At 33.3% G+C, this 20308-nt stretch overlaps 1 protein-coding gene across 2 annotated transcripts in view; it reads left to right on the forward strand.

Moving 5' to 3' along the window:
* The first annotated feature begins 4440 nt into the window (after positions 1 to 4440).
* The window catches only part of LOC132923773 (sal-like protein 3), a 78011-nt gene continuing 62143 nt past the window's right edge, over positions 4441 to 20308 (forward strand). For both annotated transcript variants that reach the window (XM_060987733.1, XM_060987734.1), the window contains exon 1: positions 4441 to 5592. In XM_060987733.1, the coding sequence (XP_060843716.1) occupies positions 5442 to 5592 (151 nt within the window). In that variant the 5' untranslated portion in view covers positions 4441 to 5441. The remainder of the gene's footprint in view (positions 5593 to 20308) is intronic.

Raw genomic sequence — 20308 nt, forward strand, 5'->3', positions numbered from 1 at the left:
TACAACCTACAGCCATATACTGCAGTATATGCATTATAATACCTATAATACGAATTTGTTTTACAGAGCTTAAGAATATATAGGAACCTATACCTATACATTTTTGTTATAACTAAAAATGTAACTATATAAAATCGAGATGTTCTGAATTATGTAGTTCTTTTCGTATAAATAGTATGATTTATGTATGTATATTTTTATTAGTTTTAAAATGTTATATAATTTGACTCCAAAAATTATGATTTTGTGTTTTTACTTTTCCATGTCACGCGAATGTAACGTGAAAAAAAATTTAGCTTGTGTTCACCAGGAAATGTGAGTAAAAACCATTAAAGATAATGTACAAATAATACAAGCCTTTAAATTACAAAATGTTCAACTATTGTGAACAAATAAAAAACTATACAAGGTGTTTAATGCGTTTGTTCTCAAATGTATACCTATATATATATATATATACCTAATAACCACAAGCCGTCTATAAACACGTGCTCTACCCACCCTTTCCTTTATAACTTTTAAAGTTACAGAACTATTTGCACTATTAATGGAAATTAAAAGTTTGACTTTTAACAGATTTACATCAATAAATAATTCTACAAATTAGCTGTACCTATTAGATATTTAAATAACACGAACAAAACTATTTTATTCTTTTTATTCTTAAAATTTGGTAAATTAAATCGCAAAACTTAATAACTGTGGCTTTTTTACAACATGTTGTACACATGTGCAATATATTTTTTTCAAATTTGAAATTTTGAAATAATAATGAACAAATGAACTATCATCGACGGGACAAACAGGGTGGATCATCTTATTGTACATTTGTACTCTTTATACAACTATATAGTTATATATAATAGGTATTAGACAATAGAATAATATTTAAGTAACTATATATAAACATTATGATTTTAAATTATACATAATATGACCTTAAAACAGATGCCATTTATATCTAACTGCTAAGTAAGTAGGTAGGTAGGTACATTATAAATTTTTTCACCCGTTTTTAATTCTTAATGTCTGTTGAATTGTCATTTTGAATTAATAATTATTTTAGTCTCCTTTTTTGGAAAAAAGGAAAAAAGATGTGCGCATAATATTCAATTATTCAAACAAATTGTTGTTATTTTATTATTATTGTCATATACTAAAACAAATTACCAAAATATAGTACTTTTTATTTTTTCACGACGATATAAACCAATTACATAAGTATATACACTACACTGTAGGTATATAAACATATATTTACTTAAGTCGTGCGGTATAGAGTATGTTGACAGTAATCGTGCGAAAGTATAGGTAAATATAGATTTAAAAATCGAATACCTAATATTTAATATATACAACATATATATATACATGCGGGTTAACTTATAGATAAATATTGGTATATGCGTGCCGCAGTTTATTATGCACATAATTTAATACACATACGAATCTATATTATAATAATATATACTCGTCCATATTATGTACTTGCATTTATATCATTAAATTATTTTGTATATAATACACAGTACTTATATAATATAATATATATATTATACTATCATCATACCTACATATATGTAGTTAAAATGTAATGCTCAAGTACTTGCATGTTGTGCAGGTATTATTAAATTTATAAACATAATAATATGCCGTATAATATACTATGTATATTGTATATAATATATTATATGGCCAGAATATCGGAATTTGCGTTATTTATACAGGCCTTTCGTTATAATTATATATACATGGTACTTTTTGTTTTTCCATATATACCCACTCAACTGCCTATTATTAAATATATATATATGTGGTGTTGTGTTGCAGTGTTATGACTTTTCAAATGAGGATTGCTGCAGACTATAGTGGAAATACAAATTCCATAACCCCACCAATATTGTTAGAATTGTTATAATTTATGTATTAAATGTACATTTACTATCTATATTATACAAACAGCATTCCTATTATAATAATGTTAAATAGATACGTGTATGGCAATTTGCAAGATAATTATTTTATAGATAATAATTGTACGTACCTATTATATAATGTTCTTCTATATTATATAAAATAAGTACAGACAAATTAAAATAAATTCAGTTTCATAAATATAATAGTTTTTTAACTAAATACTATAACCAAATAGTAATATACTATATATTGTATATATTGTACCTAAATATACCTATATATACCTATAATATATGAATACTTATAGGTGTAATATACCGTATACTCATCATATATAGGTATAGTCTAATTACTAATTAATTATAAATTATATACTCGCGGAGAGCATAATATAATAGGCATATAGCCCTACATATTATACATACATTTTTAACATTTTTAACAGAATGATATATAGTTATATATGTATTAACTTTAATCAGTAGACTATTACAATTACTTAAGTATAATATCCTAAGGATAAAATCAAAAATAACTAAAAACGATATTATAATATAATAAATAATAGCGTAAATCTTAATATTTATTGTGAAAAAAAATCAATATTGAATAATATGAACAAAAACACAATTGGTATGACTGTTTAAGGGGGGAGGTAAGATATAGACTTCTGAACTGTAAATTATAAATTATGATATAATATATTATATTATATGTAACATATTATATTGTATATAGAATATAGATAGGTGACGTCTAATATAGTGAAAATATATTGATGAATTCAGATCTGTATAAATTGATAATAATTCACGTGTGAAATATATATTAGTACCTATATATACAACAATCAAACTGTAGCGTTAGTTATACAAGGGATGATAATATAAATATATAATAGTGAAAAATAAATCATCATTGCGTCGTGTTAATTTTATATTTTTAATATAAAACATTATATGCACTTCCCGCGTCAAAAATAATATTGTTTAATATTGATTATAGTGACCTATACACACATCGCGTCGAACCGCATCACCGATTTATATATATAATATGTACGTCAATAAACAGAATTTTCGACTACATGCAATTGCTTTACATTAATTTTTTTCAGACTGTAAATTCATTTTGTACTTACCTATATAAATACGTATACTTTACGTATATATATAATTATGATACAAAACAATTTATGATAATTTATAATTTATTCTACCATAAGTTACAGTGTATCTACCTATGTTATACATCAGTTTTTCAGTTGAATGAATATTTATTGTATACCTACATAAAAATTGTCGCTGTAATATATATATATATTTATTTAATACTAATAAATATAGACATACACGTGGTAACACTTGAAAATACTACGGAATTATATCTATTTATATTATATACTATATATTTATACATATTATATATAGGCACTTAGAATAAATTACAATATATAAAAAAATATTATAAAGAACTAGCTATATATGTAAGTATATATTATATTGATAGAATTCTATATGTACCTATAGATTTTTCATTACAATGAACGTACCTACAGTTTTTCGATTTTCGTGTGATTGAGCCATATTTATGTGTGATATGGTTATATAAAGTTTCAAAAACACGGTTTTATTATAGGCTTGCAGGTAATGTTTCGTATGTAGGTATACATGAATCTATATCATATGTAGGAGGTGTTTAATACAAATTTGCAGGGAATTTGATTTATATGGTAGCAGTTATCGCGTATATAATAAATACATACGTATGTTCATCTCAGTGGTTTAATTTTTAAATACCTAATGATGCGGTGGAAGTAAATACGTTGTTGCAAATCGAGAAGGTATATTATATATATTATAATCAATCAAAATGCAAAGCGTAATGTATACCTACTGCAATAAGCTTGGTTAATCGAAATGCCACAACTATTTACTTTTTTTAGACCATTGCATAGTGTATAATAATGTACACGCGCACTGAAACAATGAAAATAAAAAAAATTGTATGCGTTATATACCTTCGTATAGGTATAATATACATTACACATCTTCTGCGAGAGCAATGGAAATAACAAGTATACACAGTCTTACAATAATAATATTTTATTTTAATTACTGTACTGTAGATATTATATTCGAATGGCAATTATATTAATTCGTCGCGGGAGCCGCGCGCGCGAGTATAAAATCGACGACGATCTTTATATAATCATAGAGGTGGCAGCGGCGGCACGCGGCGTCCGGAAATTAATATTTTCTTTCATTTTCCGCGGCGGCGCGGTGGCGGTACCGTCGCCACGGCGGCCACCGTCGCCGCGTCGTCGTCGTCGGTGGCTGCGGCGGCGGCGGCGGGGTTCGTCATCCATTGGACGGGACGACGAGCACGCCCACCGGCCGGCCACGACCCCCACTAACCCGGCGCTCCACCGCCACGGAGAGCTCGGCCGGCACCGTGGCGGCGAGGAAAAGGCGCGCGCGTCGCCACCGCCACCGCCACGGCCGCCGCGCCGTCCCCCGTCCGTCAGTCTCGTTCGGGCGTGCTTACCGGTCGGTCGGCCGCGATCCATCTCTCTCTCGCCTTGCACCCGTCTCCACCACGCGCCGCCCGCACTACAGCTCGTCCGTGCGTCACCCCCACCGTGTTGTCCGGCGCACGCGCAGCACACGTTCTCTCGCGCCCGACGGCGGCGGCCCGAGTCGCGAACGCACACACACCACAACGACGACGCGCCGCGTACACGGGCGTCCCGGCAAACCGTTTCGTCGTTTCACTCGCCACTCCGCTGCCGAACGAGTCGTCGTGTTCGTCTCGCGCGCGCGTGCAATTTCGTTTTTATTTTTAAACAACGTAATATAACAGTGGTACATTACTATTTTTTTTTTTTTTTATATTTTTACGTACATTACTTTTAATTATTATTATTGTTATAATTAATTTTATTATTATAATTTTCATCATTATCGTTTTGCTACAACGGACCACCGCAGATATATTGTGATTTCGTCGTTTGTCGTTCGAGTAGCAGGTGATTTTAACGTGTTTACGCGTCTTACATTTTTTTTTTCAAGCCATTGACATTTAAATAATATTTCACAGTGTTTTTTTATCGTTATAATAATTTTTCTTTTCCGCGTAACGAACTATAACGGCACCACTAGCAATATCGACGAGAGTTGACCGGCACCCGGCGGTGTAGGTGCAGCCCTACCCCGACGAGATGGGTTTCCGCGGCGGCGACGAGTCCGATGATGCCGCCGCATTCGGTTCGTAGTGTTCGCGGAAAGTAACAGCAGAATTTTTGCTTTTTGCCTTTTTTTCATCGTTTTCGGTTTTACAAAGTCCGCGTTTTACTAAGCTAAGTAGCAGTTGCACCACCGCCACCGAAACAGAAGACACGTATTTCCGCGTAATTATCAATAACCGTCATAATCGCAATACACACGATTAACGTAAATCCGCGCCGACCGTCATCGCGTCGCTCATTGTCGTATCCGCAGAAGAGCTCCATCACCGACGTCCGCATGTCCCGCCGAAAGCAATCCAGACCGGTCAAGGTCCTCGAGGATGGGTCAGAGGAAGAGTGCATCAGCGGTGTCTCTCTCGGAGAACCGGGTGCGGCTGTCGTTGTCAACGGGCACCACGTCTCCACGTCCACGCGTCGATTTGATGACGGTATGTACTTAGAAATATAATTTTTTTACTCGTTAATCGGAATAATATTTCCAATATTGTAAGATTGTGTTTAAGTCGCCTTTGAGGGGGGCTACTCCACTGTTGACAGGGTGCGTAAAGGCAATCGTTAGGGGCACACGCACACACACCACCACGTACAGGTTTTTCTTGTCTAGCATGCGCGCCAAACTTTGGTACGCGTCGATCACTTTTATGATTATTTCAAGTAGTAATTATCTATATACTGTAAATAAGTTTCCTCGTAATCGTCGTCGCTGCGATAATTCGACGATCTATAAAATTTATTTTTAGAAAAAACTGTAGGAAATATCGACAAACGGCGCGATATGATTACGATCGTAAAAGTACCTAGATATTGCTATTATGTTATTATAACTTGATATCTCTTGTATTATTTTGGTCGTTTTGGAACTTTCATTGAATGTCACAGATTGATTGTGGTTATACATAGTTTTATTTATTTTTCTATTATAAAAACTTAATATATTTATATTATACCGTATAAAAATTCGGATGTTACAGTATATTTTTAATATCGCACGGTCGAACTAATCATCATTGATAATATTTTATTTTATTGTATGAGTGTGAGACATCATACAAAATTGACTTTACTATAGCTTTCTTATAAAACTTGACAAAATAATAAAACGTACTATCTCCTCAAACAATGTTATTAGCGTGTATTATTTTAATCTTTTAATCAAAACTGGTGTTTACAATAGTTGCTGGCAATACAATTAAATTACCGTTGGTAATATTGGCTTTGTATTGCTTAGGTTTATCTACATTATATAGAATTTGATATCGTTTGAATGACATATTTTAGATAAATGTAAAATTTCAATTATCCGTACTTTTAAAACATCTAACTGATATTTTTAGTTAATATTTAAAAACTTTAATTTTCAAACAATGTTGCATATTTTTATCAATATGAGATTAAATTAAATAAATAATAAATGCTTATAGATAAAAAATGATTTTTTCAATATTTTTTCATACAACGAAATTATAATTATTATAAACTAATTAAATACTGATTAGGTATAATAATTTATTATGTGCAGGTAATATTACTATACCATGTTTAACTATAGACTATTGTTATTCACTTCGGTAAAATTATTTAAAATTTACAAATTAATTAATTTGCTATCTTGTAAAACTTTATTAATTCATGATAAATTCCACACATTTAGTATTCACAGATAATTTGAACTTCAATCTGACGGAATAACTTTATTTTAACTTAAATAAGTACTTATATATATAAATAATATTAATGAATTGTGTATCTCAAAAACGACGTTAGAAAGTTTTTTGTTTTACATTATATTTTACCTTGTACAATTATACTGCCTCGTTAATTAATTATAATTTAGTTACATTAAATTTGAAAACAATAAAATATTCCAAAAGTTATGCCGTTGTTAAAATAACTCACTTTTAAATACAAAATTATTATTTTATTTAAGACTTTATTAAGCAATTCCGGTGGAAATTGATTGTTCAAAACTTTTGAACGAAACCGGTGTTTAAAACGAAGTTAATTTTTTTGGTATGTAATCAAAAATTTAAAAATAAATAATTACTATAAACATTTTATTATTAGTATAATTTAATACTTCTGAACAAAATTTGGAATATACGCACACAATATAATATTATTGTACACGGGAAATAGTTTTGAATATAAAAGACACTATTGCTTCACACACTCATCCCGAACATATGCATTTTTATTATACGGCAGGGTGTGTATATATGAAAAACCGTTTTCGGTTTTTGTTTTATGTGTTATTTACAATCTTTCTGATGCGTCCAGCGCGATGACACATAATAATAAACCGGAGCGAGGTTTGGAGTTATAATAATAAAATTCGTGGTGACCACAACACGCCATATACTCGTACAAATCTCATAACATAACACAAATACACAGACATACATATGTATATATATATATATAAATTCGCTGTTCTTGCAGTGTTATATCTATAATATATATATGTGTGTGTGTGTTTGCGTGCAAGTGTAGTGCGGTGGGGATAGGACAGACGAAAATTACGACTCGGACTCGTTGAGTAAATCCATGAAAACTACTACAACTACCACTACTGCCCTGTTGTTACTGCTATTACACCCGCGTATAAGAGAGCATATAGTGTGTATAGGTCCTATTTGTGTTATTCGTCCCAAGGGCATGTGTGGTGCAGGCAGTACTTCCGTCGCAGCGACGATGACTTTATTCCGTTCGCTGCCCGCACGCGCGCTCACACCACCCACTCCCACACTCATCCGGGGAAGTCTGTACGGGTTTGCCAATGTGTGCGTACTCCGTGTATATTATTCTGATTTCACTGTGTTCCGGCACATGAAGTTAGTATATGGTCTACGGGGCTGCTACTGCTGCGGATCCTTAGCTCTTTTTCTCTCTATTTCGCTCTCCGCCTGTCTCCTCCGTAGAGCATATATATGACGGGGGGCGAGTTTTCCCACCGGGCTCGTTTTTTTGCGGACTTTTATGGATAACGCGCGACCGGTCACTATATGTGTATATTCGTATACACGCACACACACATACATATATATATATACGATGGACCTGCAGCAGGAGAGGGATAGCTATCGGTCTTTATTACAAACTATATATACACTGACTTTGTATTATATATGGTATATCATATATATTGCTACTGCTGCACATCATATACGTTCGAACATTTATAACACGTCTTCGTTTCTGTTAGGTACTAACCTTACCGCACTCACATCTCATCCGTTGTTTAATACAGAGCTTATACGCAAGGCGTCAGAAATGCGCCACATACATATATACGCAGCCTCCGTATAATATTTACAAATGTACTATGTATATTATTTAGTTAATTGGCTTACGATTTATCTCAGTTTTTGTTTTGCTCGGTTGTGTTTCTGGTTTAGTGTACCGTGTACCCACATAATAATAGTCATAATAATATAATATGTAATATGTAAGCATTTGATATGTATTTTATTATACTATATGTACCTGTAATACGCCCCGAGACCCTCTTACATATTATTATTATTATATTATATTATACATGCGCACAGCTGAACAAACCGACTGAACTGATAAAATTGTATAATAGTATTATAATGATTGCGTATGTGTATAAAGAGAAAAAAATCGATTCGATTGTTACGGACGGGGCAACTGTGACATAAATTTACATGTCCACCAAGAGCAGACCCGGGAATTTGTGGAATTATAATAATATTCATAAATCAATCAATTTCGGCGACGACCGGAGACAACAATAGTACATATAAATAGTAGCGACAGAAGAATTCCCACCGCGATATTTTTTAAATTTTAATACCAGTTTTATATAATAATACACGTAAAATTCGATCCACCGACATTGTGTTTTGTTTTCACATGGTTGTGTGTATTAATGTTTGTGTGTGTGTGTGTGTGTGTGTGTATATGTATTGATGTGTATGTATTATTTTAACAGTTTATGGGCACGATTTCATTGAAAGAACCAAGAATAAGTGTTTAAAAATCGAAATGCATTGATGCAAATAGCGTTATTTCGTTTTTGGACGTGTGTGTGCGCAAGTGTATTTTATTGAGCGGGATAATTTTCCACGTTTCCGGTGTTTCCGTAAAACAAAATAAACGACAAATTTTTTTTTTGCCCAAGACTGTTCTCAACAATAGAACGAAAAAAAGATATACGTGTGTGTTCGTTACACATAGGTATATTGTATACGTATAAACTATAAATGTTTAGCGTGATGATGACTTGACGATTTTCATTCATGAAACGTCGACGCCACCAGCAGCAGCACTATTATAATAGGTTGGTACCTATAATATATAGTGTACCTGTAACGCGCGTGTGCATTGCGCGTCGTGAAACCGAGTAAAACGGCTCACCGATGGAAAACCGATTCTCACATTGCTTTCTTGGAATACGTAGTGGTGGGGAGAAAGACGTTTAATTTTTTTCCGATAATATACATTTTATATTATAATAACTATGGGTATAAATCGTTATGTGTATAGATATATGTATATATTTTAATATATACATATATATCGATCGTAGTGCGTTGTTTCCTCGCGCGCGTCGTCGTTTCATTCATAAAAGAATCGTGGGAGTTTTTTTTTCCTGTTCTAGGACGCTTATTGGAATTAAAACGCGCGCACACCGGAAAAAGGAAAAGGAGGAAAAAACGGTCTTTAAAAAAAAAAAAAATAATAATAATATTACGCGCTGCCACCGCCGCCGAAAGACATTATACCTATAACATATAAGTATATCGTACTACTCGGCGGCAGCACTGTAATATTATTATTATACTTGTGTAATATTATTATTATTATACTTGTGTATATTTTATATCGGTATATATAATATATTTTTTATATTTTACTACAACTATTACTATTATTACTATTACTACTAATACTAGTGTCTGCCGACCGACAGGTTGGCCTACCGCGCGGCGCGTACCTATGGTTTGTTTAACAACGGAGACGACAGAAAAACGCGTCTGTACGTATACCGGTCACGCACGGATTTCGTCTACGACGTCGGAAATCGATTACATTTCTCGCGATGTATACACGACGCGACGCGGCGGCCGCGCCAGTATTTTACCTAAATCCTCGGAAAGATCACCAAAGACGATCAAACAGTATGATAATATACATACCTATAGGAATAAACGGCCGGATATGTATTCGGAAGAAAATTCCTAACCTTTGATAAACGTATTTTTACATTTCTTTTATTGCAATAGTCCTCACTTTCGCCACTTTTACCTTGGCGGTATCTACTGTGTTAATGGTAATTAATTAACGATAATGATATTATTAATATTATATACCTATAACTTAATGCCGCGTGAAATAATTTCGTATTCATATAAATACTTATACGTTCTCTGCTGCCGTCGTCCTATCACCGCGATATAGCTGTACAAATATATTTTATATATATATAAATATAGTATATATAAACGATGGCATGGCTATCGCGGGACCGGCGACGGCGTGTGTTACATTTTAATTAAACTTCATTTTTTAAGTGTCTGTCGACCACCTTTGGATCATCGGGCAAATATTGGGCTAAAAATAACTAACCATCGACGACTCGCCTAACAATATCATTTAAAGCCTGAGTACCTACTCATATAGTAGTACTTACGTTTATACAAATGGTACAACGCGTTCTTCAATCGTTTGTCACACCTTTAACTTATAGTTCTCTCTTGATGCGCAATGATCATAAAAAATCGTGTATATAGTATAGTTTTCGCGAAACACAAGAATAAACTTTCCTATATCTGCGTTTTCTGATTGGTATTATTAGTAGTAATAGTAAAAATATAAAATAGTATGTATATAATATCAACGTGATTGAAGTGATGTACAATTATACTGGGTTGAAAAATAAATAAATTATTGCGTGCTTATAGGCTCTTGCGAATCGGTCATTTCATTAGGTGCTGCTGCTGTTGACGAAGAATAAAAATATTACTTAAATATTACGTTTTAAGGCTTATATCATTAAAGCGTATATTATAACCCGTCTTATAGAAAACAATTATTAAAATGTTTGTATTCGTCCACATTAAACAAGTAATAAATAATATTTTTTATCGTTGCTGAGGATAACGAATGAATGTCAATCGTATACTTCGTAGATGCATTAATTTATGCTGAGTGTTTCAACGATTCGTCACATAAATTAGCGTTTAGTTAGATCTTTGTTTTCGTTCAATTTTATTTCTAAATGATTCATGATATTTCTAAAACGTATTTGGTATGCAATTAATTAATTTATCAAATAGTAGTTATGGATGCCTTTATAAGTATATAACATAAAATAGGTACTCTGTGTATTTATGCTCACAATGCCATCGGCCAATCCAATTATGTGTAATTGAAATGGAAAATGAAAAAAAAACTGGCTCCCCATTGCTATATTTATTCGTTTTATTTCTACGTAACTTCTCAATAATTTATCATATGTATATATAATATATACGTGTGTGCGTGTGTCGATATAGATATATTATTTATAGGTAGGGATCGATATATAATTTCTTTTATATATATGTATAAAAAACACACATTGATTAACGAGTAATACACATGTTTTATTTTACGAGAACAATGATGGTACTCGCATTACAATAATAATATGTGACGGAGATCGATACGCGCGTGTAGTGTACCTATCTGTTATTGTTATTATTAGGTAACATCTTCTGTGGTAAGTGCTTTATTTTAATCTTAAAATTTGTGAAATATTAAAAAATGACAGTTTTTTAGATACCAAAAACCAAAATTTATTTTGGATAATAATTTTTGCCCTTGTTTTCTTGCCCACGACACTTTGATATATTTCATTAGATTTTAGAACTCTTAATAGAATCGTTGGGATCAGATAGTATATAAGTGTGCGTATTACCTGCTATAAGGTTATATTGTTATGTATTATAATATCGAAAAACGTTACACCGATAGTCGCCGATCGCACCACAACACGACAATGCGCGTCGCCCCGCACTGCTATTGCAGTGTTCCGACGACAATACGCGTATTTTACAAACGTACCTACACGACGTGTCTATTATTCGAATAATAATAATAAATAAATAATATTATAATAGTGAGAAAACTGCGCACACGACATATCTGCAACGTGCCCCATCGACCTCGTTTGTCGGCATGCCTTTTCGATAAAAAAAATATGTATAATGTATAATTCACGCTTCTCCGGATACTTAGAGCTATTCGTATATCGTATAATATATTGTAAAATTATTATCTCAACTCGGACCTTTTTTTTACCAATCTATAGTCTCTACTGCAGATACTTCACATTCTAAAAATCATATCACAGGCAAAATATATATTATATTTTATAATGTTTTTTTAGCAGTTTATGCAATTTTGCGTTTTTCTTTTCTGTCTTGTTTAATATACTTGCTTACAAACATTAATATACAAACATTACAAACTTATCTACATTTAACTGCTTTAGTAAAAAAAGTATTCCAAGTAATTAAATGTAATATCTAGATTGACATATGATAATAACGGTTAGAATCTTAGATATCCGTAGTTAGGATATTTGGTTTTTTCTCGAACCCGCTAAAATTAACGTTATTTGCACATGAATACTATGCTATTTCCGCGGTTAATAATTATTATTGTCGGTAAAATAACAATCTATAACAACGAGTCAGACGAAAAATGAAATAGTATTGACGCGCTAACTTGGCATCACTCTGTATACCTATTACGAAAGTAAATAATAATAATAATACAAAATAACACTCAGGGAGTATGATGATGGCGTACAACAATAATAAACAGCTTTTGCGCGCGCGCGTTTAGGGTACACGAGTGGTTTATGCAAGACAGTGGTGGTCTTTGAGGAGGTGGGTGGGGGGAGGGATGGATGGCGTCGAATTTGCATGAGCCTCGTTTTGCTTAATGGACTCGAAAATTATACGTATATATGTATATATTATACACGCGGGGGAAAGGGAAAATAAAGGAAGGAAGGAAGAAAGGAAGAACGAAAGAATGAGACGCGGTGACAGTGTGCACGGGGGGAAGGAAAAGGGAGACGACGATTTCGCGAAACCGTTCCTACACGCTGCCGCGAGGCTGATGATGTAAAATGACATTTATCGATAGGGAGGAGACGCGCCGCCGCCTCGGAAACGATGGCAGTCGCTTGATAATAATAATATTATAATGTATTACACTCCGAGCGCATTTTCTCTCCGTCCGTCCATCATAGTCGTCGTCGTATACGTACATTGAATATTAAATTGTAATGCTAATTTAATCGCCTCCTCCCGTTTTCCGTAATTCGTATCGTAAATAACACAAAAATAGAATATTTATGATGGATAAAAACCGCGTGTTCCTGGAACCTCGCAAACGTTTCGTTAAAAAAAAAATAATAAAAATAATAATATAATATCGATGACGAAATCTCTTTAAACGCCGCTGCCATCTCTGAGTTTTTTCGTCTTTCTTTAGTTCCCAAATCCATTGTAACGCAAATTATTGTGAAACGCGTGATCGTTTGTCATCAATTGTCGCCGTGAAAAGCCGCCTTCACCATAGCATATCCATCTAGGTACCTGTTAAACGTTACTAGCGTTTCTTTTTTCTCTTCGTTCTAGGCGTGTCTGTTTTCTGCGAATGTGAATAATATATACCTATATTTATTAATTTATATCGAAATTAAACAAATTACGAGGCATAATATAACTGCGTGAGTGCTCTTAACGCGTCGTTAGTAGGTAAACGTTATTGAATTGACATAAAAAACAAAACTTGTCGAATTTAATTTCAGTGTTTCCTACCAGATATTATTATTTACAAGAAAAGATTAGTTAATGCCAAAACAATTTCAGTACGATCGTAGTTTATTGTATACAGTTTATTATTAAACTTTGAAAGTTTCCGGTACCATTATGGGCTTAACGTGTATAGTTTTTGACGTTTAATATAGCTTAAAATTATCGAGTGAATACCAAAAGGTTTTCATAATCCACGGTGCATTTGATTGGTGACATTAGCGGCTATAGTATATTTTACTCGTGTCAAAAGAATAAAAATATTTACTTACTTTAAATTATTACTTTTATGAACATATTGTGAATGATAATTTTATTTAAATTACAATAATAACTCTTTTGACATAATTTTATCTATTTTGTTCTAGACACAATCTATATTTATAAGTGAATGATAAACTTAGATAATATATATATATTACATCAGGCGTTTTTGATATCATATTAGCTGTATTGATTGTTATAATAACATCCTCAAAATCTAACTCGTCACAGTTGTATCGGAATTATTTATTTCAGTATATGATGGATAATAAAAATAATCACCATGAAAAAGTCCTATAATCCGTTTACCCTGCGCCACTCACTGCACAACCGCAATCTGCATATTCGTGTGCATAAAATACGCCTACACACGCCAAACCAATTAGTCGCTCTCGAGTCTGTATTCTACCTACCTATATAGTATATATATATATATACTCGATTAAGGGTTGACTATATATTTGTCCGTGCCTATTATACGTATGTAATATACGAGTGCAATTTAATAAACGAACCTCTGGCACGTTTTTCCTCGCGTTGAAAATAAAATATTTAATGAAAACTCGTTTATTACCACGACCACGTCTCGTATATACAGCGCGTATATAATAATATATACGTAATACATATTGCGCGGGCCAATATCATTAAAAAATAATAACACTAATAACGGTAATGTTTTATTTTTATATTGACTTGACTGTATATACACTACTATATAGCGTATCGCACACTTATAATGCGTCCTACATGTATATAAATATAATATCCCGTGGTTTGTTATAGTAAATATCAAGATAGACACCGCCTCCGATATAATATTCTATACGTATCGATATTATTGTCGTTATCATTATTATTATTATTATTATTATTATTATTGTTAATGTTACTGGTGTGTGGGTGAGGTATACCTACACCAACTGTACGAGAAACAATACGCGCCACGGTTTCGTGGTTATAACGAGAGTTATAACACTATTACACATTTTTCACTATTCGTGACGGCGGCACCACCCTGCTACGGGTATGTATGTATATATCTATGTATAAATAATATATATACATACGAACGTGTGATTTACTCGCGCCTGGCACGCGGTGCTGTGTTTCAATAATAACATATCCCATTTCTACACTCGGAAAAGCTAATAAAAAGCTACTGCCACTCGTCGCCACTCGTGTAATATATATATATATATATATATATACACTGCACTGTGTATATACCTGACCCCGTCGCTCCCTGCTGCACGCACCCCACTCCCACGCCCAGAAAAGTTAATCACTATTTATTTTCATTTGACGACGAGTAATTCGTAGCGGGCGCTTTTATATTATTATTATCATTACTATTGCTATTAGTATTAGTATTATTATCGTTTTGCGCGTTTAAACTATTGTTGTGCCGCAGGTGCCTCTGCGTTCGTGTCTCTCGCAATGTATACTACTACGCCGTGTTATAACTACCTATTGTACACACGACTCGATGAGACTTAATTAATTTTTGTGTGCTTACCCACTCGTCCGATTGCGTGCCCCGTTCCAATGACCCGCGCGAAGAAAGCTCGTCGTTATAATATATACATCAATAATTCGTGTTATATATGCACACATACACCGCTGTTAAAGACATTATATTGTTACTATTATTGTGACTATTAAATGTTATATCACCCGTACAGCCGTGATATCACGTAGTTACGAATTCACCGCTTCCATGGAAGGTCACGAGTGTATAATATTTTACATAAATATATATAGACCGATAAATTATATTATCATACAAAATTTCTGGCGCACCATTGTCGTCAATAACGGACGTGATAAAAACTATATAGGTACTTGATAGTTGATTTTATTTAATTATTTAATCCCACTCGTTTTGACGTTTGCGAAGAAGCGAGTTTCTGCACGTATTAATTATACACCAATGTAGACGATTTTACGGTATTTACATACATGAATTGTCTGCGGATATTTATAGTAAATTTTTATATTATTATTATTATATTATCATATACACGCGTGATGTATAAAAAATCTCAGCCGCCGTCTCTCATAATGGTACTATAATAATAATATATTTTATAACTTTTATAGAGATCCACGAATAATAATAATAATAATAAAAAAGTGTAACATAAACGCTATGAGCATTGTGTATATGGAGGAGGTACCCGCCATGAGAAGACCTTGCGCCGATCGACTAGAATTATAATATGTTTATACGTCACAATATATTATAATGATGTTATGGTATGGTAATAAAAAGTAAAACATGAGTTTTCGTTTAAAAACGACATATTTATTTTTTAATTACTTTATTTTCATTTTTAATGATACCTGTATCTGTCAGCCATTGTTGTCTCTCGGTTTGGTCGGAAACAGGTATATAATCGGATGAGACTATACAGTATGGTATTTCGACTAAATTAGGTATCAAAAGTGGATCGATTAGTACGATGATATTTTTCATTAATTTCTGATTCGGGACAGGAACTATACACTTATTAAACGATTTTGCTGAACTTTGCAACTAATATATCACGCACTTGTACAAAATTCGGTAGAAATAAAATTTTCTATGCGAAAAATTTTCCTCATGTGATACACTCGACCGCGTTTCTTTTATTAATGCGTTTCATTTTTAAATTATTTAATGACTTATAAATCATACAGACGATTTATGCGTTTTTATATTATTATTTTATTATATTCGCGTCGCGTATATAAATTTAGACATACGTGCAGATGAAAAATTTGTTAACCGTTTATACTCGTTCGCGTGTTATAGTGTTATAATATATGGTGTATAGCGTATAAAAGTCGTTTCCAACATAAAATTATTTTAATTTTTTTTAATACCCACACGCGTATAATAATATTTATTGTAATAATTTATGTAGCGACGTGTGGTTATTTTTATAACGTGTTGATTTAGATGTAAATAAACCATGATCGCGAAGTTAAAATCGTACACATTTATAGTTCGGTCGGTGTCGGCGGAACGGCCGATGCTGGTGAGGTTGTTCATGATTCGTGGACCCTATGTGTAAGTTGAATTCAAGAGTCACAGAGTTGGTGGTTCCGGCACAATTCACAATCGTAATAATTTTGTTTCTTTTCGCCCGTTTATTGCTATAATTTATTATTATTTATTAAATTATTTTAATTTTCCGTCGTAGGTATACGGTTTCATAAACGAAGGATTTACACATCTGATTATATGGGTGTACCCATTATGAAGTTCTGTAATGGTTGATGATTTATTTTCTCAGCAGTCTTAAAAATAACGATTTATATAATCACATGCATAGTGTATAAACGTATCATCAACCGATTCCTACTTAGCCAATTTTTTTTTTCAAAGAACCAATTCCCCACCACTACCCCGTCCAATCGTGATAACATAACGATTACAATGTATTACGATAAAGTAAATGTGCATTATACCGCGTCTAATCTAAACACTTAAAACTTGTACCACCGCCACCGCTGACATAATGCCGAGGAGTAGAGTCAATAATTCAACTTGACGCGCGGCGTCGAAAAAGTATAAAACGGAGAAAGATAGTTAGTGTGAGAATGAGCGAGAGAGATAGACAGAGGAAAAGAAACTTAATAAATAAATAATACCTAATAATATTCGTCTGTTATTAACGTTGATCACGAACGCAATCATCGCGCGCGATTTGTTAACAACAACGCCCCTTCGTACACGCGGTCCGTTCCATTTATAATTGTTATTATAATTCGAGCCGCATACACACACATACACACACACGCACATGTCATGATTATCATGATCACTGCACTTTTCTAGCGTAACTATTAGTTCGGGTAAAAACCGACGCGCGCGCACGCACACACGCACAGCAATAATACGCGACTTACACGATTTGAGAATATTGCGCTGCACTTTCTCTTCGCTCGCCGCAATAATTCCCATAGCTGACCGACCGTTTTGAACACGGCGCGATTACCGCGTTCGATATTATAATCGTTACTTATAAAGCCGCTGCAGTGTAATAATATATATAATACAAATATCGTTTGGATTTTATTTCGCAGCAGTTCGTTATACAAATATTTAATACCGATTGCATTTTTTTTTCTTACGAATCGAACACTATACTTCTCCGTGACAATAATAATATTATATAAAAATTCGTTCTGCCCTACCCGCGGTGGCGATAAAAACTTCGCAGGTACCTATATAATATCATAATATTATTATATTGTTGTGTAGCCTCTCTCCACGCGCGCCGCGCGGTGATCGGCACTGCGTGGTAGTGCTGATTTCCAATAACCGTGACAAATTTTAATTAATATAGTTAGCGGACATTTTCTGTGTGTAAAAACAAAGAAAAAAAACGAACTGGAAATTTACGAAAACCCGGGTTTATTGGTCCGTCACGATCGCTACATAATAATATCTATCTGTCTCCAAATATATTGTACTGGTATCACTATTCCCACTGCAGTGAGACATAGTATCCAATTATGTCGCATAAAACTATTACGCAATAATAATTATTATTATAAAACAATTTGTATATCTTTATTTATTCGAGAGCTTTGTTGAGTTTATGCCAACAAACAGTCACAATTGATTAAAAAAAAATATTTTTAAAATTAATATAATATATGCAATGCAAGAAAGATAAGTGAAAAACATAAATTGATATGAAATGGATTCTAAAATATACTAGGTATTACATCAATGATTATTACTATAATATTGACATGATTGTATGTATTCAAAAACAAAATTAATTATCATGATTAACGAACTGATAATATTTTTCAAATATCTTTTAAGAATTCAGTAAATCACCGATGGTGATGGACGATGGTAATTTATACTGGTCGGTAAGCGAGCGACTGACCCGCGACTATTCAAAAAAATCGATTTGCGCTGTTGATATAATTACATTAATATATTTTAATATTATCGTACCATGAAGTGTGTGTGTGCGCATCAATATACCTTGGAGTTGGGTGGGCCCTTTGGGCGGGTCGGGCGTCTTTATGTCTGACAGCTGTGATGAATCGTTGCGTTCCAAAAACGATTTCGATCGAAATTCGGTTAACCAGAAAAACTTTATCAACACCAAAACCGGTGCCCCTATTTTTTCCCTTACAATACTTACTTGCCGTGGCGTCTGCTGCATCAGTCTAAGTTCGAAAAATGACATACTTGGTCATCTCCTCCAACCCACCACCATTTTGGCTCAACGAATAATCTCCGACACTATATTTTAAAGTTTCGAAGTTACCCAATAGTATTATAAAGTTAGTTTTCATGAGCACAATATTCCGATGAATCGATATTATAAACTAAAACAAAAGTATTACTTACCAGTTACTATCATTGCTTAGTGCATAATACAATATGATATATTATATTGTTATAAACGCGTTTTCCGTCGATTGTTCCCTTTGTGCCGGTGCAACATCGCATAATTTTATAACAATATCGTACCCAAAATTAAGCGACTCGCGTAGGATGCCATTTGTTTTTGTTACGTTTTAAATCAACAATGTGTGTATGTGTTTTATATTATAATATGCAAATTGATTTAACGCGTATCATTTTTATGTTTTTAATTAGGTCCATCGTGTGTATATGCGTTTAATGCAGACCTAATGCGTGCGCTGTTTATTATATTATTATAATTATAGTGGCTTTGGTCGTCGCTTTGTTATACCCATGTGTGTGTGTGTGTGTGTGTGTGTGTGTGTGTGTATGTAATAATTGTTGAAATAAATAATGGTGATAGAACGCGGCCACTGCTGCCGGTCGGCCCCTCGGGTGAAAGGGTGGGTGGAATAAATAACACGTTTATAATATATGGAAGAAGATATGCAAATATTTTCAGTTACAATTAACGTGTCATGTAGTCTTTTATGCCGTCTAATATCTGTGTACATATTTTACGTATGTAATACGGACGTAACAATAATATCTCGAAACGTAGTCACTAGGCCGGTAAAGTCTTACAACAACGACGCGCTTACCGGAAACGCGCGATTATAC

The sequence above is a fragment of the Rhopalosiphum padi genome, chromosome 3 (genome assembly GCF_020882245.1).
Source record: "Rhopalosiphum padi isolate XX-2018 chromosome 3, ASM2088224v1, whole genome shotgun sequence".
Classification (NCBI taxonomy): domain Eukaryota; kingdom Metazoa; phylum Arthropoda; class Insecta; order Hemiptera; family Aphididae; genus Rhopalosiphum; species Rhopalosiphum padi.